General features: G+C 40.7%; 2 protein-coding genes across 5 annotated transcripts in view; one reads left to right on the top strand and one right to left on the bottom strand.

Moving 5' to 3' along the window:
• Positions 1-8043, bottom strand: part of ACACA (acetyl-CoA carboxylase alpha) — a 271848-nt gene extending 263805 nt beyond the window's left edge. Inside the window, exons 1-3 of the mRNA XM_046675864.1 lie at positions 7908-8043; positions 7534-7803; positions 5565-5619 (exon numbers count right to left, since the gene is read on the bottom strand). The gene's annotated coding sequence lies outside the window, so the exon portion shown is untranslated. The remainder of the gene's footprint in view (positions 1-5564; positions 5620-7533; positions 7804-7907) is intronic.
• Positions 8044-8085: 42 nt separating this feature from the next.
• The window catches only part of TADA2A (transcriptional adaptor 2A), a 49573-nt gene continuing 33804 nt past the window's right edge, over positions 8086-23854 (top strand). The window contains exons 1-4 of one of the 4 annotated variants that reach the window (XM_046675868.1): positions 8086-8187; positions 10329-10452; positions 17447-17553; positions 18582-18641. In XM_046675868.1, the coding sequence (XP_046531824.1) occupies positions 10428-10452; positions 17447-17553; positions 18582-18641 (192 nt within the window). In that variant the 5' untranslated portion in view covers positions 8086-8187; positions 10329-10427. Of the gene's footprint in view, positions 8188-8453; positions 8526-10328; positions 10479-17446; positions 17554-18581; positions 18642-18737; positions 18758-23854 lie in introns of those variants that run through there. The other 3 variants (XM_046675869.1, XM_046675870.1, XM_046675871.1) reach the window with 3 other exon arrangements.

Here is a 23854-nt window from a genome sequence, read left to right as displayed (position 1 = left end):
CACGGTCCGCTTCTCGGTGGCCCGGGGTTCACTGGTTCAGGTCCCGGCTGCAGACATGGCACTGCTTGGCAAAAGCCATGTTGTAGTAGGCATCCCACATATGGGGTAGAGGAAGATGGGTATGGATGTTAGCTCAGGGCCAGTCTTCCTCAGCAAAAAGAGGAGGATTGGCAGTAGTTAGCTCAGGGCTAATCCTCCTCAAAGAGAAAAACGATTTTATTTTTTCTTTTTCTCCCCAAAGCCCCCTGGTACATAATTGTGTATTTTTAGTTGTGGGTCCTTCTAGTTGTGGCATGTGGGATGCCGCCTCACCATGGCTTGATGAGCGGTGCCATGTCTGTGCCCACGATTTGAATTGGCAAAACCCTGGGCCACCGAAGTGGAGCGCAAGAACTTAGCCACTCAGCCACCGGGCCAGCCCTCACTGCTGTGTCATTTTGAAGATTGTGTTTGTGCTTGAGCACATGATTAAACAGTAAAGGGTTTCAGAGAAAAATGTTGTCCTTGGCATGATTGTAGATTCTAGAAAATTAATAAAGTGAGCAAATACTAAAAAATATCTTTGGCTGTGTAAAAAGAACCAATTACAGTCATTTATGTAAACAGCTTAACATTTAAGGCCCAATTATCATGCAGCTCAATAACAATTACATATATTATTAAATATGCATCAGATTAACCCTGTTATAAATTTTATTTGATTACAATAGTAAAGTACTCACTCTGTACTCTAAGGAACGGTCTTATAGGTAAATGCTTAATGCATAAGTCTGTTCACTATTTACATTAATTAAATGGGACACAGCTCCTAAGTTTGTTCTGCATTTGAGGTAAGGCTAGATAGTCCATCCTCGATTGCAACTACATATTTGCCCTGTGACCTGTCAGATAATGTATACCCTCCTTAGTTTTGTATAGTAAGGAAGGTGCTAAAGAAGCGGGTAGCAAAAAAAATCAGTTTAATTGCTCGGTGTTCTGGAAACCTATAGGTTTCCAGGAGATAGTTCTCAATTCAAATAACAAAAAAATTCCATTGCTGAGAACTAGCCAGCCTAGCCTAGAACAACTTCTAAATGAGTCCCAGGGTCATCCTCTAGAGGACTTCTGGAATTAAAATGAAAATTACAATTATAATTCATTTGACTCCCACCAAGAACTAGGTACTAGACATATATCATTACATCCTTACAAAACTCTTATGAATTAGGCATTATTTTTATTTTACATATGAGGAGAAAAGAGGTAAATAGATCATAGAAAGATGATCACTTGTCTAAATTCTTGAAGGTAGTAAAGGGTAGAGACAGGATTCAAATTCAAGAAAACTTCAAAGTCCATGCTTTTTCAGTTACATTAAACTGTGCCAGGTTCCTTACAAATCATATTTCCAACATTTATTAGGCACTTATTGGTTGCAAAAGAGTAGAGACTGCCTGTCATCAAATGACAATACTTTAGGAGCTGTTTTGATAGTCAAAAGGTGGACGCTCTGTACTTCAGGCTGAAAAGGATGCAGCTGGGCTGCCTAGCAGGCATTTTAAATTTTTCTGATAAACAGAAGTCACTCAGCACAATACATTCCTAGTTCACGTAATTTTTTTGATTCTACCCAAAGCCTGGTGACTCATGAGACAGATATCCTACACTTTGTGTAGATCAAAAAGAAGTGAGTCAGGTGAAGAAGAGGCAGAAAAGATGGGCAGCAAAGGCCTCGTCGTGAAAACTCTGCTTAACGGCCATGGCATTATGAAAATCCTGACACCAGCTAATTCTTCAGTTTTAAATAGTCAGTGGCAGTTTATTAGCTACAGTTGGACAGATCTGATTTTAATTACGGCTGTGCTACTTAGTAACTGAATTACTTTGGGCAAGTGGTTTTACCTCTCTGAGCCTCGTTTTTCCTCATCTGTAAAGTGGGATGCAGCAGGGCCCTTTAGTAGAAATTGCTTTTCCCTTCTGTTCATTTTTGAGACCTTTAGGGCTCTCTTACTTACATAGAAGCACCCCAGACAGGCCACTGTGTGGAGAAATGGCTATATGTAGACCATATATTTCTTCAAGTACATTAGCAGAAGTGCTTCAACCCTTCCTCTGCAGACTGGTCACAGGTGGGGTGGATCAAGTTAAATAAGCAGTCAGGAACCTTCTGGAAGAAAAAGGATTCCCTAACTCTTTTGCTTAGGATGGCCACAAAGGAACAAAGATAGGGGTACAGTAAGGGAGACAGAAAGGAGGGGGGCAATGTTCCTGAATACAAGAGGCAGCAGCAGAGTCTAAGAAGCTGGAACCAATCCTCAGCTGGGCTGTGGGGGAGTCAGCACTTCTGTGAAAGTGCCTTGGTGTATGAACTCAAGGAGCTGAGAGCTAAGAGCCGAAACCCTTCAGGCTCAGGCCTTTTGTGGGGTGAAGCCCTTTCTACTGAGTGGGTCACAGGAAAACTCCTGGCCTTGAAGAGCCCCTGTAAATGGCAAAGGGCTCTGCTGCGGACCTCAATCTCTGACTAATTTACAATGACTGGGTATACCTCAGAATTTAAAGGGGAGGACGTTGCAACCTGCAAGATATGGGTAGACTTTTAGACTTTCTGTTTTTATCTGTTTGTATACCAAACTACAAAGAGCCACCTTGGTTACAGGAAAAATAAGTACTAAATGAGAGAAAGTTGATAAGCACTCAGGACATAGTAGGTAACGGGAAATGGTAAAGAATCATTTCCACAGGGAGGGAGGCTCAGAAACTGCACTTTGGATTCTAACCACAGCAGCTGAGTGGTTGAAGAGGAGCTGTGGGATATTCTGGACTCAGTCAATGGTAGCCACATTACAGAGCCTGACAGTAAGACACAATTTTCCTTGGTGGGTTTCGAGTTCAAAAGTCAGTCTCCTCCTATGGACAGATAATCTTTGACAAAGGAGCCGAGGGCCTACAACGGAGAAAAGAAAGTCTCTTCAACAAATGGTGCTGGGAAAACTGCACGGCCACATGTAAAAGAATGAAAATTGACCATTCTTTTTCACCATTCACAAAAATAAACTCAAAATGGATCAAAGACCTAAAGATTAGGCCTGAAACAATAAGTCTTCTAGAAGAGAACACAGGCAGTACACTCTTTGACATCAGTTTCAAAAGAATCTTTTCGAACACCATAACTCCTCAGACGAGGGAAACAATAGAAAGAAAAAACAAATGGGACTTCATCAGACTAAAGAGCTTCTTCAAGGCAAGGGAAAACAGGATTGAAACAAAAAAACAGCCCACTAAGTGGGAAAAAATATTTACAAGTTACTTATCTGACAAAGGGTTAATCTCCATAATATATAAAGAACTCACACAGCTCAACAACAAAAAATCAAACAACCCAATCAAAAAATGGGCAGGGGACATAAACAGACATTTCTCCAAAGAAGATATACGATGGCCAATAGACACATGAAAAGATGCTCATCATCACTAATCATCAGGGAAATGAAAATCAAAACTACACTAAGATATCACCTTACACCCGTTAGAATGACAAAAATATCTAAAACTAATAGCAACGAATGTTGGAGAGGTTGCAGAGAAAAAGGAACCCTCATACACTGCTGGTGGGAATGCAAACTGGTGCAGCCACTAGGGAAAACAGTATGGAGATTCCTCAAAAAACTAAAAATAGAACTACCATACGATCCAGCCATCCCACTACTGGGTATTTATCCAAAGAGCTTGAAGTCAGCAATCCCAAAAGTCCTATGCACCCCAATGTTTATTGCAGCACTGTTTACAATAGCCAAGACGTGGAAGCAACCTAAGTGCCCATCAACAGACGAATGGATAAAGAAGATGTGGTACATATATACAATGGAATACTACTCAGCTGCAAAACAGAACAAAATCATTCCATTTGCAATAACATGGATGGACCTTGAGAGAATTATGTTAAGTGAAATAAGCCAGCGAGAGAAAGATAATCTGTGTATGACTCCACTCATATGAGGAATTTAAAACTATGGACCAAGAACAGTTTAGTGGATACCAGGGGAAAGGTGGGGTGGGGGGTGGGCACAAAGGGTGAAGTGGTGCACCTACAACATGACTGACAAACATTAATGTACAACTGAAATTTCACAAGATTGTAACCTATCAATAACTCAATAAAAAAAAATAAAAAACTACACTAAGATATCACCTTACACCTGTTAGAATGGCAAAAATATCCAAAACCAAGAGTGACAAATGTTGGAGAGGTTGTGGAGAAAAAGGAACCCTCATACACTGTTGGTGGGAGTGCAAACTGGTGCAGCCACTACGGAAAACAGTATGGAGATTTCTCAAAAAGTTAAAAATAGAAATACCTTATGACCCAGCCATCCCACTACTGGGTATCTATCCTAAGAACCTGAAATCAGCAATTCCAAGAGTCCCATGCACCCCTATGTTCATTGCAGCATCATTTACAATAGCCAAGATGTGGAACCAACCTAAGTGCCCATCAACTGATGATTGGATAAAGAAGATACGGTGTGTATACATATATACATACACGTACACACACACACACACACACACACACACACACAATGGAATACTACTCAGCCATAAAAAAGGACAAAATCGTCCCATTCACAACAACATGGATGGACCTTGAGGGAATTATGTTAAATGAAATAAGCCAGACAAAGAAAGACGAACTCTGTATGACTCCACTCATAGGTGGAAGTTAACATACAGACAAGGAGATCTGATCCGTGGTTACCAGGTGAAGGGGGGGTGGGGTGGGGGGAGGGCACAAAGGGTGAAATGGTGTACCCACAACATAACTAACAATAACGTACAACTGAAATTTCACAAGGTTGTAAACTATCATAGTCTTAAAAAAAAAAGTCAATCTCCTCAGTTAGTTAAGAATGGAAGGGCTTGGAGAATGTGCCATTAGTCTGTCCTGAAGATCAGTCTTCAAAAGTATTAGTCCAACATGGACTGATCTTGGATATTATTAACACAAATTTCTGCCTTAAAGAGGACAAAACATGTTTTTTCAGGTTCCTTCACAGACATATTTAGTCAGGGGAGCAACAAGGCACTTAGTCATCTCTGCTATGACAGGTTAAACACAGGGTGCACTGGAAGCATGTAAGAGGGCTACTTAACCCAGACTTGGGGGTCAAGAGACATGTTCCCAAGGAGGTATGTCTAAGTTGAAGTGGAGGTACACTGGCAAAGGAAGCTTGGAAATAAGAGAGCGTATAAGGGGAAATAAAAGTATTTCATCTGGCTGGAGAATGAGGTGTAAGACAGGGCAGCAATGACAAAGAAACAGGGAGACGCTAGACCCTGATGGGCCTTCTACAAGGAGTGACCATGTAATTTATTGTACAAACTGAGACACTTCTGAGAGTGAAATGAGACAATATTACTAATTACACGGAGACAACAGCAGTATATCAGACTGTCCCGAGCAAATTGGGACTTATGGTCACCCTACTTGTAAGTCACGTTCAGGTGCTTGGACCTCCAGTGAAAGCACAGATTGGATATCTTCTCTTTTTACCTTATACATTTTGCCTGAGTGACTTCATCCATACCTTTGCCTTTACTTGTTCATTTCACAGATATTCGTCCAGGATGAACTTCTGGGCACTGAGGTTACAAAGAAGAAAAGACACAGTGTCTGTCCTCATGCTCTGTCTAAAGAACACACACATCTGAAGAAATAACTCTAATACAGTTAAACAGTTTTAGCCCTGGCCTCTCCTCTGAGCTCTAAACTCATGTTATTTCCACTCAGACTGCAAAACACATCTGAAACAGAACTTTTAATTTCCTCTCAAAAAGTGTTCTTCCTTCAGCTGGTCTTTCACTTTCCCTTTAGCTGGTCTTACAATTAATGCCATTATCTACTACATTGCTGAAGGTGAAAACCCAGAAAAGCACTGGTTTATCCTTCCTCTCACTGTGCCTTTTAATTTCTCCACATCTATCTTAAGCACAATGACTAAATTGGGGCTTCGAATTCTAAGGAGGGCCTAACATCAATCGAAGAGGCAGGGTAATTTTCAGGTGCTTGAATGCTATGTTTTTAATGAACAGATTCCACTATTATGTGGGATTGTTTTTTCCACAATAGTACAACACTGATGACTCATATTCAGTTTGTTGACAATTGTGACATCCAGATCTGGATATATGCCCAAGCCAGTCTCGAAAAATTTCAGTTTAGGTGAGAAAGACATGAAGGTATCCTAAGTGTTTGACCCTATCTCCTCCTTGTGGAGGTGAGAGTCGCTGTGAAGGTGTAAAGGTGTGTACGTGAAACACCAGTGTTAGTAAACTATCTGCTGAACTGCTGTGTAAAAGGACAATTTTGCTTTAAAGGGCAATTTTAATGTTTCTACCATCTACTCTCCACACAGCTGCCAGCGATCCTTTTAAAACAATCTGGTTACTCCTTTGCTCTCAACCCTTCCATGGTAGTCTATCACATCCCAACAAACATCCAAAGTCCAACTATGGCTTACCAGATGATACATGATCTGGCTTCTGCCTGTTTCCCAACTTATTTCTCTAATTTGCTCTGCTCCAGCCACACTGGTCTCCTTGCTTCTTCTCCAACATGCCAAGCAAGTCCCTATCTCAGGGCTACTGCAACCGCTGTTTCTCTTCTCCTAGAATAGTTTCCCTCTAGAAGTTCACATACCTGCCTCCCTCATTTAATGATTAGATTTCTGCTTATGAGCTCTTCCATCGAGAGGCCTTCCTTGTCTACTCCATCTAAAAGAGCATCCCCACATCAGTCTTCTCTCTTTATCCTGACTTATTTTTTTCCAGAAAACCTGCCACATTACGGGGCATTATCTATTATTTAGTAACATATTATGTGTATTGCTTATTGTCAATCTTCCCCACTATTATATGAGGCAGAGACTTTGTTTTGTTCACTGCTGAATTCCCAGCACCTAGAACAATGTCTGCTCTTTAAATATTTGTTGAATGAATGAATAGATTTTCAGGATACATCAAATGCAAAACTACTCTGTATTTATTGACACGATGCATAGGAAAATGTCTGGAAGAGCATCTACCAAAATGTTAACTGCTTATTTAACATGGTGGGAGCTGGTTTTCACATTATTTTTGCTCATGCAAATTCTCTGATTTTTTCTTTAGAATGAACTTGTATTACTCATAGACTAAAAAATAACGAGGCCACACAGGCAGAATGTGAAAATGAATTCTAACAGACTTTGGGCAAATTTATGAAAGACAGAATTTTAAAAAGACGTAACAGCATAATGGTTAAGATAAACCACAGTTTGAATCACCTTCCCCAAGGCTTTCTGGCAGTAATGATCCCAAGTTATTTATAAGCCCAAGTCTAAATATCTTCACCTAGAAAATGTGGATAATAATAGTGCCTACCTCATAAGCTTGTTTTTGAAGATTAAATGAGACCATGTATATAACCTCCTTTGTACAACACCTGGCATGCAATAAATACTCCACAAGTGGTAGCTATGATAATAATTAGTAGTAACAAGAGATGTTGGGACATACCTAGCCCTCAAGATTGACATCAGAGTGGACCACCACATCCTCTCATCATTGCGCCTCAATCTGGGCCTCTGAAGCCCAAACAGGGAATGGTTCTTTCCAAAGAAGGTAATTTCGACGTTCCCGAAGCATCTGAGTAAAACGTCCCCTGTTTACCCTTAAACCATTCAGTCAGTCTGGTTAATCCATGAGCAGCACTGCAAGACCTGGACTGGAGAGGCGGTCACTGCTCGCCGTCCTTGGGCCCAGTCCCTTAGCCTCAAATTTCCTTTGCTGCAACAGGGGTGGGGGTGGGAACGTTAAAAACACAAAAGCAGGACAGTACCAGCCCGCTCCACCTCACCGCCCTCTGGAGGGGATCAAACGGCACCACGCACCGGCAAACCTCTGGGGACCGGCAACGCGCCTCACTGGCAAACTGATAACTGGTCGGGCTCAAGTGTCGGGGAAGCTGCTCAGCCCCATCCTCCCGGGCCCCTGGCGGAGGACAGCGACGAGCACGCGACGAGGGCCTGCACCGGGGCCGAGGGGGCGGCGGCGGGCGCGCGACACGCAGCGGGGTCGCGCCTGCGCCGCTCGGGAGCGAGCACGCAAGCCCTTGGGCGCGCGTGCGCGTGGCTGGCGGCTCCGCGGCGCGGAGGAGGGGGACGCGGCGAGGTGAGGCACGAGGCGCCGCAGGGCGGGTGGCGGCGGGCTGCGAGCCCCTCTAGCGGGACAAGGGGGAGCGGGGAGCGCGAGGTGCGCTGGCGGAGAGGGGCGGGCGCTGGGTCCCGGCGGCTGGGGAGACGTGGCGGGCGGCGCTGGCCACGCGGGCTGTGGGGGAGGGCGGCACGGGACCCCTCGTGACCCCTGGGCCCCGCCCCGCGGCGAGTCCGGCCCATCCCGCCCTCTGGGCGGTGCCGCACGCCCACAGCCGCGGTATTCCTGGCTCCGCTGCGCTGGTGACAGCCGCTGTGTGTCCTGCCCCTGCCCCATGTTCCCCGTTGAATTTCCAGGTAGGCCTTCTAGAGTAGGTAGGTCAGCTCCGTCTCAGAGCTGAGACTGACTGGGGCTCGGGTAAAATGACTTGCCCAAGATCATTCAGCTAATAGGGAACGAAGTGAGGATTAGAACCTCGTCTGCAAAACTCCGAAGCCTGCACCTGGCTTCTGCACCACGCTGAATGCTGCTCTTCCCACTACTTTCCTTCCTCCTCCCAGTAACTTCTCTGAATTTGGCAAATGTTGATTTGGAGCTAGCACCCATTCTTTCAAGCAAGTTAGTGTCACAGATGTCTCGGGGGAAGAAAGGAGAGGAAGAAAGATTCTGCGTATCGCAATATTGTGCTTATGACATGGAGGGTTTACCGGACTGTTTATCCATCCTTTGCTTGACCATTTCTATTAACCTCTGTTGAAACAGCGCTGCTATTCACTACCTGTAAGGCATTGTGCAAGTAACGTTCTTTGAGAGCATCCTATCCTTCTTTGAAAAAGCAGCGTGTCGCAGAAGGTTATGAGGATTCAAAGAGATAATCCACATACAGTGGTACGACAGTTCCTGGCATGTCAGAAAAGTTCAATAAATGTTGGCCATTATTTTGTTACTAAGGGCGTAATACCCCTTGCCAAACTCATTTTACTTCAAAGACTAACTTTTCCTGGAACTAGAGCAGAGGGGGAACCATCCCACCACAGCCCACCCCAGAAAAGAAAAGACAAGTTCGTTGACAGCCATGTTATATGAGTGTTGCATACACTTAATGATGAATTATTCCCCAACCTAAAAATATCAGGTAATGGAAGTCACTCCGGGAGAACTAAAGATGAATTAAACTTTTGTAGAACTAATGTTTGTGTTTATTGAGTTTTCTGTGTACTTGGTACTTTAAGGCTTACAAATTTGTATTGGATATAGTCCCAGCTTTCACTTAGTCTAAAAATGGGGGAAATTCAGAATTTCAGCAATCAGAAGTAATCCTCGGAAAGTAGAATGTGAAAAATGCCAGAAAAGAGATAGATAAGAAGCTGTGGGAGTATAGAAGAGGAGAAATGTTTTCTTGGCTTAGTGTGAAATATGATTTCATTTCTGCTTTCAAAAAGATACTTTGTACATTGTACATACCTATTACATTTTGTTCAAAGAGTGAACAAATGTATGTTGTAACAGATAGGATTCCTTGGTTTCTAGTAACAGAAACTCATTCATATTGAAGTATTATTGGAAAGAGAAACGAGAAAAAAACTAAGCAGTTGGGCCACCCTTGGAGATGGGGATTCAGCAGCTGGAGCTCATAGACCAAATTCTTTGACTAGTGAATGACTGAGCGCCAACTGCTTTCTGTCCTTATATGTCTTACTGAAGATTTCAGATTTCTGTAAGAAGAGGTCTGGTTGCCTTAGCTGCTGTGTTGTGGGGGTGGGGGTTGGAGTATTATGATTGGCAACCCCACCAGAACCATATGAAATGTGGGAGAGTCAGTTTCCCAAAGGAAAGAGGGCTAAGGAAAGAAGTGATGCTGGGCGGAGAAAACCAATGGCTGTTTATTAGGGATATGTAGCCTTTATAGAGGGCTTACTATGAGTTAGGCACTATAGTACATTATTTATGTGGATTTTGATATTCTCACAACAACTTTAGGAGGTCGATGCTGTTCTATCATACCAATTTTACAGAGGAGGAAACAGTCTTGTAGGGAATGATATGCTTAGCATTACAAAGCTAGGTTGTGGTAGAGTTGAGTGCGTTGTATCATCTCCTCTTTATCTTGTCCATTTGAATTATTTCCTGATCCATGTGCCACTTTTGTTTGTTCATAGGGGGTCGTCAAGCTTTGGTGTATGCGTTGGCCATTTCTGAAATCTTGAAGGAGCGCTGCATTGAGGAGGATCAAAGCAGCAGTCTTTGCCAATTAGGGCATGGACCGTTTGGGTTCCTTTAGCAGTAAGTACTGTGGAAACAAGTCCCAGGTGAATATTAGTAGCAAACTGAAACGGAAGTTGATCAAAGCAGAAAAATAAGCACTTTGAAGTTAAAGCTCTGTGAATCTGATTCTAAAGGATTAAGAGTATCAAATTGAAATAAAATGAACCAATATTTATTGATTGCCCACTGAACACATGACACAAACATATTACTCTAGGTCTTATAAGAAAACTAAGCTCAGATGGACCAGGCATAATATGATTAACCTGCAGTTAGGCTTAAAAAAGCAGTTGGATTTTTCATTAGAACCAATAACATATTTTAGATGCCTTGATAAGAGTCAGTGGTAGAAAAAAGGAAATGCCCCTCCCCCCTTTTAGATGGAACTTGTGTTCTAAGAGTAAACCACAGTGTAATAATAATGCAGAGAGTGATGGTGTATGTGTGAAATAAATTCAGGCAGCCACAACTATGGAGAAAAAAATATATTGCTTTTTCTCTGATTCTAAAGATAAGACATTTGGCAGAAATAGAAATCTGTTGTTAGGTGTTAGTAGTACCCCAATGGGAAAAATCCGATAGGCACTTTTGGGTGGTGTTTCTTCTTCAGCAATTTCTTAAAAGGGCTTTAATTTATTCTCTCATCACACTCCCTCCATAAAGTTAGGACAGAATGGAGTCTTCAAACACATCTAGTTCAAATCTCTCATTTTACACGTAGAGAAAGAACCTAAATGAATTGTCCCAATGCTGGGAATGTAAACTCATATATTTATTTGTTTATTTATATTTATAAATAGACATACGCACCTTTTTTTTTTTTTTTTTGAGGAAGATTAGCCCTGAGCTAACATCCACTGCCAATCCTCCTCTTTTTTGCAGAGGAAGCCTGACCTTGCGCTAACATCCATTCCCAACTTCCTCTACTTTATATGTGGAATGCTTGCCACCGCATGACCTGACAAGTGGTGTGTAGGTCCACACCCGGGATCTGAACTGGCAAACCACAGGCCACCGAAGTTTACCATGCGAACTTAACAGCTGCGCCTCCAGGCCGGCCCCCATATTTTTTTTTTCAGTCATTTGCGAGTATATCATGGCCTTTTACCTCTAAGTACTTTAGTCCTTATTTCCTAAGAATAGGAATATTCTATTATATAACCTCAGAAAGTTATCAACTTTAGTAAATTCAACATGGATCAAATACTTTTATCTAACCTACCATCCGTATTCCAGTTTTGTCAGCTGTCTCAATAATGTCTTGGTGGTGGTGTTTTCTTTCTAGTACAGGATACAGTTAGAGGTCAGATCTTAACATTAAGTTGTTCTTTCCCTTTAGTCTCCTTTAAACTGAAACGTCTCCACAGCCTTTGTCTTGAGTGACATTGACACTTTTGAAGAATATAGGCCCTTTCCCCTTCTTTTTCAAGATAGAGGTTTCTCGTTTTGAGTTTGTCTGGTCTCCCTCCACCCCTCATTGGTGATGTTAATTTTGAAAACCCAGTCAAGGTGTCCGTTTGAGTTCTCCACTGGATAATTTCTATTTTTTCCCTTGGATATAATAAGCAACCCATAGGGAGACACTTTCAGGCCATAAAATATCTTACTCCTCATTAAAATTTCTCTCTAGGTTTAGCATCCATTGATGATTTTTGCCTGATCTAGTCTTTACTGTAATGGCTGCAAAATGATGATTTTTCCCCCAAATCCAGCACTCTTCACATTTGCTAGTTAGCATTTAACATTCTACTGTAATCAAGGGACCTCCTGTCTCCCTTATTTGTTAGAAGTATGAACACATGAATTCCTATTTTTTCACTGGTTTATGCTTATTGAACTTAATTATTTCAGTTCTCAGATTGTCCGAGTTTGACCACTGTGAGTCCCTTCAAGCTGGCTCTTACATCTTTGTGACGTATCCCCCATGACATTTTTGAGCATCTCCTTACTTTTTGGCACCTTACAAGTTCCAGGTGCATCCTGTACCTGCTCTGCCCCAGCCCTGGAATCGGCACTTCTCTGAGGAACCCTGGTTCCTTTTGGAGGGAAATGACATTAGAGACCAAGATGTAGTCATTGCTTATTGCTGCTCGTGTGTCGTTGCCTCTTGGCCCTTTTGACCCACAGAACTAGGAAATATATGTACATATATGCTATATACATACATACCAATATACATACATATTCATATATACATGCATATAGCCATACGTATACTTTTTTTTTAGAAATTGTGTCTTCACGGTAGTACCTCCAGTTCATCTTCATAGGCTTTTTGTTTGTTTGTTTTCCCCCATTTCTTGTTTGTATGTCCTTTCCTCAGTGCAAACCAGGCTGCCAACATCACATTCAGTTATTTGCTCAGTCATCCAGAATTATTTCAGAATTGCTTTGTACATATCACTACATAAAACAGACCTGCTTCAATGAGTTCAGGATTTGTTTGCAAGTCTCCCCTGTATCACCCAAGACTGAAGGTAGATTGTTAAATATTCATAAGTTACCTAGATTGGTTCTTTTTTTTTTTTTTCTTCTTCGGCGTGGTTATAGTATTCTTTTGAAATACGATTGGGTTTATCTGTTCCTTCTGCTTCCAATTTTCCCTTCTCACATTTACTGACTTAATTTTTTTATTTTGTAGAACATAAATGTACTTCCAAAAGTCAAAACCATACCAGAAGATTTATTTGGAGAATTGTCACCCCTTCCTGTATCTCTTCCACTCCATTCCATGCTCCCTCCCCCAGCCCTTTGCAGATGTCCAGCTTTATTGTTTTCTAGTTTACGTGTCCTTTATTTCTTTTTGCAAAGATAAGCAAACATATATATATGTTTTTTAAAAATTTTCCTTAATTTCTTACAGGAAAGCCAGCATACTATGTATACTCTTTTGCACTTTGGTCTTTTTCACTTAATAGTATTTCCTGGAAGTGTTATATTAGTTTATAGAGATTTTCTCATTCTTTTTTATAGTTGCATAGTACTCCATTGTGTGGGTACACCATGGTTCGTTCAACTACATTCCAACGCTTGGACATCTAGGTAGTATTTTGCAATTACAAATAATATTCTAATATGTTCCCATCAGCAATATATGAGACTAGCGATTTCCCCACAGCCTTACTAGGAAAGAAAATTCAAGCTTTTGAATTTTTGCCAGTCTGATGCATGAGAAGTTATATCTCAGTGTAAATTTCTCTCATTATGAGTGAAGTTGAATGTTTTTTTCATTTGTTTAAGGGCTAATTTTATATCTTTTTTTCTAATTATCTCTTCATGTCTTTTGCAACAATATTTTTGGTCTTTTTTTCTCTCAATTTTTAAAAGTTCTTTGTATATTAGGGACGTTAGCCCTTTGTCTCTGATATGTTTCCAAATATTTTCTTCCAGTTTATTTGCTTTTTTACTTTGCTTATGGTGTTTTTTGCCAAAAGAGTATTTTGTTTATTTTGTTTATGCAGTCAATTTATTAGTCCTTTATTGTCTCTGGATTTTCTTTCTTTTTTTTTTTTTGAGGAAGATTAGCCCTGAGCTAACTACTGCCAATCCTCTTCTTTTTGCTGAGGAAGACTGGCCCTGTGCTAACATCCATGCCCATCTTCCTCTACTTTATATGTGGGACGCCTACCGCAGCATGGCGTGCCAAGTAGTACCATGTCCAAACCCGGGATCCAAACTGGTGAACCACCGGCCGCCGAGAAGTGGAATGTGTGCAGTTAACCGCTGCGCCACCAGGCCGGCCCCTGTCTCTGGATTTTGTTTTTTGCGGAAGATTAGCCCTCAGCTAACATCTGCTGCCAGTCCTCCTCTTTTTGCTGACGAAGACTGGCCTTGAGCCAACATTCGTGCCCATCTTCCTCTACTTTATATGTGGGACGCCTACCACAGCATGGCTTGCCAAGCGGTGCCATGTCCGCACCCGGGATCCGAACCAGCGAATCCCAGGTTTCAGAAGCAGAGCCTGAGAACTTAACTGCTGTGCCACCAGGCCGGCCCCCGTCAGCATTGTTTATAATAGTGAAAAATTAGAAACAGTATAAATGCCCACCAGTAGGAAACGTTAGATTAGTTCTCAACCTTATGAGACCTAGTAATTTCTTTTTATTTATTTATCTTTTTTCTGGGGGGAAGATTAGCCCTGAGCTAACATCTGCTGCCAATCCTCCTCTTTTTGCTGAGGAAGACTGGCCCTGAGCCACCATCTGTGCCCGTCTTCCTCCACTTTATATGTGGGATGCCTACTATAGCATGGCTTGCCAATTGGTACCGTGTCCATACATGAGATCCGAAATGGTGAACCCCAGACCACCAAAGTGGAACGTGCAAATTTAACTGCTGCACCACTGGCCAGCCCCTTATATTTTTAAAGCCCCTTTTACTATTTGGAAATGAAATACACAGATAATATAATATATCTACACCCATGATTTAAAAAAATAATAATGCCATAACTATAATACAAAGGACAAATAAAAGCGAAGTAATTTATAATGAAGTAATGCAACTTATGATAAACTAATATGTATTTTCATATGTTTAGACGTGATTACAGTAGAAGACATAATGACTTAAGTAGTCAGATGCTTGCACCCATATGTTGAATCACTGTGCATCTTACAACTACAAATGCAGTGATTCATGTGTGTCGCATTGGTGACTCAGAGAAATTCCACAAGCTTGAACGACTCTTGGTAAAGTTCCGAATGAAACAAGGTGCAATCTCCTCTAGAAGTACGTGCCATTGCCTTCTTGGAAAATTCAATATATATTAAAACTATCAAAAAAACATTTTGTCTTATATGTAATATGGAATTAGGTTCTAGGTCATGTAATTATGAGCAGGTTTTTCACCTACTTGAATGTCTGGTGGGACATTTGAAAGTTGTGCAGGATGCAAGTGAGTTCTTTGTTGTATAAGAATGTCTTGAGTGTTGCAGGGTATCTGGCATTCCTGGTCCCTGCCTGCTAAATGCCAGTAGTGCTCCCGAGTCATTGTGGCAACAAAAAAGCATCTCCTCAGATTTCCAAAATGCCTTCCTAGGGGGCAGTTGAAAATCATTAGGTTAGATAATTGATATAATAGAATATTATTCATCCATTAAAAAGAATGGGGAAGATCTATGTATACTGTCAGGAAAGATGTTGACAGTATATGAAGTGAAGTGAAAAAAACAGGCTACAAAACATCATATATACTGTCTTACTTTTGTTAAAACATATATACGTAGATAAACAAAGGCTGGAGATTGAAATGTTAATAGAGGATGACTTATACTTTATACTTTTATTCTCTAAATTTTTTTTTTTTTATTTAAAGGTTGGCACCTGAGCTGACAACTGTTGCCAATCTTCTGGGGTTTTTTTTCCTGCTTTTTCTCCCCAGATACCCCCAGTACATAGTTATATATTTTAGTTGTGGGTCCTTCTAGTTGTGACAGGTGGGACGCCGCCTCAGCATGGCCTGACGAGCAGTGCCATGTCCGCGCCCAGGATCAGAACCAGCGAAACCCTGGGCCGCCACTCGGCCATGGGGCCAGCCCCTAAAATTTTTAGAACTATAAATTGGATTACTTTTACAAAATAATTCTTAAGGGTTTAAAAGCTGTTTTAGTCAGTGGCTGATTTTTTTCCTGAGGAAAGAAAAACAAGCTTTTATCCTTAAATTAAAAAGATAGGAGGAAGAAAATAATTTGGGAAAAATTGGCATCTAGCACTTAATATAAAATAATTTTTGTTCTTCCATGTCAAAATTTAAAATGGGGCAAGTTGGGTGGTTGCTGTTCCATGTATTTATTTTGAAGCTATTGCTAGAAGCATTGTATTTCTTTCCCCTGTCATTTTCCTCCAGGTCTTCATTTAGAAACAAAAAAACAATAATCACCACTTGAAGGAGGGAAAGGTGCCTTGAAAAGTGTTCCTTGGACTTTAGGAAGGAAAATGCTATTACAGAATGTGAGAAATCCTGCCCCAGGCCTAACGGATTAAGTCCCTTCATCTACCTTCGAAGCTTGTGTTTCCTTACACTCCTGCTGTTCATCACAGGAGAACCAGTCTGCTAGGTTGCCCTGGCTCTGGAGAGGCAGAGTTTCGGACAACCAGGAAAACAAATATCTGCATTTTTATGACTTTAGAGAATTTGGATTATACTCCTTGCCTTAATATTTCAGAGACAATGCTGTGATTAGAACTGAAGGAAGGTCTGCTGTGTCCTCTGCTTACCATGGGAGAAGGGAGGGGGCTTTCCTGGATTTAAACCCCAACTTAAATGTAAAGTAGTGTATCCAAAGACATATGTTTAAAAGAGGTTTTTTTCCCCCAACTTTTTATTTTGAAAATTTTCAAACTTATAGAAAAGTTTAAAGAACTGCACAGTGATTACTTGTTGCCCACTACGTAGATTCAGCAATTGTTAACATTTTGTCAGATATGCTTAATCTATAAGTAGATATGTGTTGTGTAGATATGTGACATTTTTTTTCCCCTGGAAAAATAAGTTGCAGGTATTATAAAACTTTAGTTAGAAATTGTGTTTGTAAATTTCTCTGCAAGGCCAATATCCATTTAAATGCCTTTGAAGGGGCTGGCCCTGTGGCCGAGTGGTTAAGTTTGCGCGCTCCGCTGCAGGCAGCCCAGTGTTTCGTTGGTTCGAATCCTGGGTGCGGACATGGCACTGCTCATCAAACCACGCTGAGGCAGCGTCCCACATGCCACAACTAGAAGGACCCACAATGAAGAATATACAACTATGTACTGGGGGGCTTTGGAGAGAAAAAGGAAAAAATAAAATCTTTAAAAAAATAAAAAATAAAAAAATAAATGCCTTTGAAGTAGTAGATACACTATAGGAAGGAACAAAGCTGCCCTGAAATAAAAAGGAACATAATTTTTGTTTTTTATTTGGAATGAGTTCCTCTTATCTCCGTGAACTTAGTCATCTGCAGATTTTCACCTTCTTGCACTTAAGATAATCATAAGGTGTTTTGAAGCTAGTTTATTTTTCTTTTTGTTGCAGATGATCCCTCTGATAAGCCACCTTGCCGAGGCTGCTCCTCCTACCTCATGGAGCCCTATATCAAGTGTGCTGAATGTGGGCCACCTCCTTTTTTCCTCTGCTTACAGGTAACTCATTAAAGAGAGGCTTGCTTCTCCTAGCCTAGTTTTGTGGATAGAGTAAATTCAGAGATGACTATCAGTTGCTCAGAGGGACCATACCTTATTAAATCTGTTGCTTCCCGTCAATCTTCTATTACATGTTTTGCCAGTAAAATGTTGGGGAACAGAGCAGAAGGATGAGATAGACTGTTTAATATTCCACATCTATATATCAGCCTAATGCTTAACACTGTTCTTGCCAGTAGCTTTAAAGTATTGGGACTACTGGAAACAGAATTGGAGGATTATTCCTTTTGATAGCACCTATGACACTGTTTATTGTCTTTTTGAAGAATGATCTTTTGAGCAGGTGACAAACAAGGGAACAAACCATTTTAGTGGATGATGGTGGTAATAATAATACTAATTATAAGTGTCTACTCTGTGCCAGGCACTATTTTGAATACTTTACATGAATTAACCTTTAAATCATCACTACAACCCTGTGAAGTAAGTATGATTAGTATCCCCATTTCATAGAGGAAACTCAGGCAAAGAGAGGTTAAGTAATTTGCTAAAGGTCACACAGCAAATACCATATTTTATGGGATCCCAGACGCTGTTGATTATAAGAAGCATCCCAATTTCAGAAATGTAAAAATGGCTGATAGAAGTTGTAATATACTATTTATTTTAAGATGAATCCTCATTTCAGAATTTTAAAATAGGAAAAAATGGTATCTTACAATTGCTGAAATGTGATAAATATGGAGCCAGGGTTCAAATTTAGGCAGTCTGATTCCAGGGCTTATGCTCTTATCAAAGAAGGAGTTGTCCTAGAAAAAAGTCTTTTTTTAAGGTTGTTTTTTCTCTAGGTGGGCCACTGAAAAGCTGGGATCATGAATATAACCCCATCCTATTGTGGCTCCTCACAAGATTAAGTGAATTCTTAATAACTCATTACAAGTAGAATACCCCCAAATCATCTTCTGTGTTTTAAGAAAGGATTTTAAAAAGTAGCTTTTTGGTTAACTTAATTTTCCTTTGTTTTGCAGTGTTTCACTCGAGGATTTGAGTACAAGAAACATCAAAGTGATCATACTTACGAAATAATGGTAATGATGAAGTTGCAGGGAATTTCCATTCATTTTTCGAGTATTATACTGGGCATTAGTCTTTTTTTCTTCATCTCCAAGTCTCTGTTTCCCTTTTCTCTCCTCTTCTGAATTAGGTAATTATTATCCAGTAAGCTTTTTAAGGTTTTATGTATCTAACAAGGCATTTAAATCTAAAAATCATTTTATATACTCAGATTTTTGTTTCAAATTAGAAGGAATTTAAAAGAAGTACTTTTTGAGATTTAATGATGTAAGAGTAAGAGGTATGCTACTGTTTAGGTCCATTGATAAACATAGAGTAAATGTGTTGTTGCTGTGTTTTGGCTAGTGGTATTTTTATGTGGTTCATGTGAGCAGTGGTGAAGTTTATGTCTGGCACTCCATCTCCCTGCCTTGGGGAAACTAGTTACCCCTGAGAGTTAAATTATAAAATGAACATAGAGTGAATGATGTAATACATAAAATCACTTCAAAGAGACAGAGTGGCTTATAGGCCAGAATAAAACTTGGCTGTAATTTGATTGATGTATTTGCCACCTCTAAAGAAGAAACGAGAGGTGGTTGTTGATAGTGTCCTTCCAACTCTAGCCAGAGGAATGGGCGCTTTAATAAATCAAAGTGAATATTTGATCTGCTTGGCAGTTAGAATTACCTTTGTCAGGATAGTTTTCTCAGTTATCAGAGCATAACTCCTAGTTTACCAAGTGGTTTTCTTATATTTGGCCTTCCGTGTAGTTTTTCTTACAGGAAAGAATGCTGGCTAGGCATCTGCTTGACAGTAATAATTTCACATTGTGGATTAGTCCATTGACACTTGTGTTAGTTTTCTATTGCTGCCATAAATTACCAAAAATTAAGTGGCTTCAGACAACACAAATTTATCATGTCACAATCCTGTAGGTCAGAAGACCATTAGGCCCAGCTGGTTTGCTCCAGGTCCCACAAGGCTGTAATGAAGGTGTTGGCCACCCTGAGCTTTTATCTGGAGGCCCTAGGGGGATCTGCTTCCGGTCCACTTCCATTATCATTCGGGTTGTTGACAGAATTCACTTCTGCTACTACTGCGTGTAGGACTGGTGCTACTGTTTCCTTATTTGCTGTTGACTAGGGCTTGCTCTCAGCCTCTAGAGGCTCCTGGCCCCCTTTCTCCATATTCAAAGCCAGCAATGGCAGGGAGTCCTTGAGGGGTTATTGATGAAATGCTTGCAGTCTCTCTGACCTCCCTTTCTGCTTCATCTGTCCTTTGCTGAATCTTTCTGACTCTTCTGCCTCTCTTTTTTACTTTTAAAGGTCCATGTGATTACATTGGGCCCACCTGGATAATCCAGGATAATTTCTCTATTTTAACGTCAGTTGATTAGTATCTTAATCCCATCAACAAAGTCCCTTCACAGCAATGTCTAGTTAGTGTTTGATTGAATAATCAGGGGACAGGAATCTTGAGAGAAAAGGGGGACATCTTTAGAATTTCTGCCTACCACAGCACTGTAGTGTATCTACTTCAGTCTCTTAAAAGTTTAGAAAGGGGGCCGGTCCAGTGGTGCAGCGGTTAAGTTTGCACCTTCCGCTTCGGCAGCCTGGGGTTTGCCTGTTCGGATCCTGGGTGCAAACCTACACACTGCTTGTCAAGCCATGCTGTGGTAGGCATCCCACATATAAAAAGTAGAGGAAGATGGGCATGGATGTTAGCTCAGGCCCAGTCTTCCTCAGCAAAAAGAGGAGGATTGGTGGCAGATGTTAGCTCAGGGCTAATCTTCCTCAAAAAAAGAGAAAGTTTAGAAAAGGTGAATCATCATCTCTGAGTCTGACTATTTGTGGAGTCCTGTTTAGGATGAGTTTCTGGGCCTTTAATCCTGCGAGTCAGTTACTGGTCCATAATGAATTAAGCAAAGAAATGCTCCTTAGTAAGAGTTCTTGGCAGCCAACTGGCTAGCCTTCCCCTACCTCTTTCTAAACACCTTCAGTCTTCTAAATAGTTTCTTCACTAATTATAAGACTTGGAATAGACTTTTTTATATTAGCCTGGGTTTTAGAGCAGTTATAGCTTCATAGCAAAATTGAGTAGAAAGGAGAGATTTTCCTTATTTCCTGACCTGACAAATATATAGCCTCTCCCATTATCAACATCCGCCACCAGAGTGGCACATTTGTCATAGTTGATGAAGCTACACTGACACCTCATTATCACACAAAGTCCATAGTTTACATTTTAGAGTTCACTGTTAGTGTTGTACATTCTATGGGTTTGTATAATTATATAATGTCATGTATCCACCATTATAGTATAGGAGTTGTTTCATGGCCCTAAAAAACCTCTGTGCTCTGCCTCTTCATCCCCCTACTCCCACCCCAAGCCCTGGCAACCACTGATCTTTTTTACAGTCTCCGTAGTTTTGCCTTTTGTAGAATGCCATATAGTTGGAATCATGTAGCCTTTTCAGATTGGCTTTTTTCACTTAGTGATATGTATTTAAGTTTCTTCCATATGTTTTCATAGCTTGATAGCTCATTTCTTTTTTGCACTGGATAATGTTCCATGATCTGTGTGTATCACAGTTTGTTTATCCATCCATCTACTGAAAGATGTCTTAGTTGCTTCCAAGTTTTGACAGTTATGAATAAAGTTGCTGTAAACATCCATGTGCAGGTTTTTGTGTGGAAAGGTTTTCAACTCCTTTGGGTTAAGACCAAGGAATGTGATTTCTGGATCACATGGTAAGAGTATGTTTCGTTTTGTAAGAAACTGACAAACTGTCTTCCAAAGTGGCTGTACCATTCATTCTGCATTCCCACCAGTGATGAATGCAAGTTCCTGTTGCTCCACATCTTCACCAGCATTTGTTGTTGTCAGTGTTCTAGATTTTGTCTATTAGAATAGATATATAGTGGTATCTTGTTGTTTTAATTGGCATTTCTCTGGTAACTTGATGTGGATCATCCTTTCCTATAAATAAATTTTCCCCCTTTTGTTAGTTGCCAAATGACTGAAGGGTTGGGAGAGTGTGGTCAAAGTGGCTATGGCTTTGAGTTCATTTCACCAGGTTATCAGATCTTCAGAAAAGTGGTTTATTCTTTCCCAAATTCACACAAGAATGCCCAGAACCAGAATACAAATTTATTCATTTGAATTGTGAGAATAATTCCTTCAAGGATAATTCAGTATAAGTTGAGTAGATTGATGGTTATCCACTGTAGGAAAGCTGACCATGAGCTCTCTTTAGCTGTTCTGAGCACCATGCCTTCTGCATAATGGTGAAGGCACTGACTAAGTTTCATTCCAAGTCTACTTAATTCTTCTGATTACATCATTCTTTTCTCATGTACTCAACACCCGTACAAACACATGTCGGAATTCTGTCCTTTACTTTGGGGAGCCTTTACAGGTTACTAATACTCCTTTTTTTCTGCCAGTCTTATCTATTCCCAGACAAGGGAAAGAAGAATCTTTCTTGTGTAGGAATGATGATCAAATTTTGGCTTTTACACATGAAGCCACTAAAAACTTGATTTTTTTTTTTTTGCATATGAAAACTTTAAATGGTTTTCAGTACTTTTGTCATCTCACAGTGATGTATTTTTGGAAGTTACTCATGCTGTGGTGGGTGGTGCATTAATCAAGATTTCTGAGTTCTATGCCTAATTTTGTCTTATAATTCTTAGAACCTTGAACAAGTTAAGGCACCTTTTCTGCCACACCCTTTATACCAGTGATTCTTTTTTTTTTTTGAGGGAGATTAGCCCTGAGCTAACATCTGCTGCCAATCCTCCTCTTTTTGCTGAGGAAGACTGGCCCTGAGCTAGCATCCATGCCCATCTTCCCCTACTTTATATGTGGGGCGCCTACCACAGCATGGCTTGCCAATTGGTGCCGTGTCCGCACCCGGGATCCGAACCGGCGAACCCTGGGCCACCAAAGCGGAATGTGTGCACTTAACTGCTGTGCCACTGAGCCGACCCCATATACCAGTGATTATTAAACTTTAGTGCATCAGAATCACCTGGGGCTTCTTAAAATTATAAATTCCTAGACCCTGCTGTTAGAGATTCTGATTTAGTAGGGCTGAGATTGGGTTCAGGAATTGAATAACATTGATTCATCCTTAAGAAAAACTGCCTTATGCCCATTTATTTATTTTTTGGTATAGAAAGTCTTTCTCATTTATCTCACAGTAAAGTTGGTGAGGGCTAATTAATATTCCAAAATACAGTTTTTGAAATAACATAGGCTCTTCAACTATGAGTTGTCTTATTTAAGTATAATAATGGTACTTGCTAGATTGAGTGATGATTGTGAATTTAACATAGACTGTGAAATTTCTCTCTTAGATCTCATAGAACCTCATGTGCTAGATGTATTCATAATATGTGCTCAGATAAAAATGTATTGCTTATTAGTATTGTAATCTCACAAATCATCACAGAGATTTTCTGTCATTAACAAAAGATGTAACAATTTCTGAATGCCTGTGTAATCTGAAGACCTTGTGTCACTTTTTTTTTAATTTATAGAAAATTTTAGACATACACTAAAATAGAAGGAATGGTGCTTCAGTTATCTATTGCTACCTAACAGCTACCTCAAAACTTCTTGGTTTAAAGATATTTTTATTTTTCCTCTTTCTCCCCAAAGCCGCCTGGTACATAGTTGTGTATTTTTAGTTGTGGTTCCTTCTCGTTGTAGCATGTGGGAGGCCACCTCAGCATGGCTTGATGAGCGGTGCCATGTCCGCGCCCAGGATTCAAACTGGCGAAACCCTAGGCCGCTGAAGCAGAGCGTGCGAACTTAACCACTCAGCCACAGGGCCGGCCCCAACTTCTTGGTTTAAAATAACCATTTTATTATCTCCCACAGTTTTGTGGGTCAGGAATTCAGATTGGGCACAGGGACAGTGGCTTTCGATTTCATGAGATGTGCTGGGGCTGGAAGTCCAAGGGCCTTTTTTCACACTCTTGGCACCTCAGGATGGCTTGAATTGATTGGAGGTTAGCTGGAACATCTTAACTGCCAGAGGCCCTGGTTCTTCTCCAGGTAGCCTTGAGACCTCTCCTTCATGTGGCTTCTCCACATGGTCTTTCCAGCAAAGAGGCTAGATTTCTTGCATGGTGGTTCAGGGCTCCCAAGAGCACAAAAGTGGAAGCTGCCAGGCCTTCTTAACCAAGTCACAGATGTAGCCCATATTGAATGGCAAGGGATTACACAGGATGTGAAT

Source organism: Equus quagga, chromosome 11 (assembly GCF_021613505.1).
Source record: "Equus quagga isolate Etosha38 chromosome 11, UCLA_HA_Equagga_1.0, whole genome shotgun sequence".
Lineage (NCBI taxonomy): Eukaryota > Metazoa > Chordata > Mammalia > Perissodactyla > Equidae > Equus > Equus quagga.
Note: the sequence above shows the minus strand (reverse complement) of the source record. Positions and strands in the feature narration are given on the sequence as shown.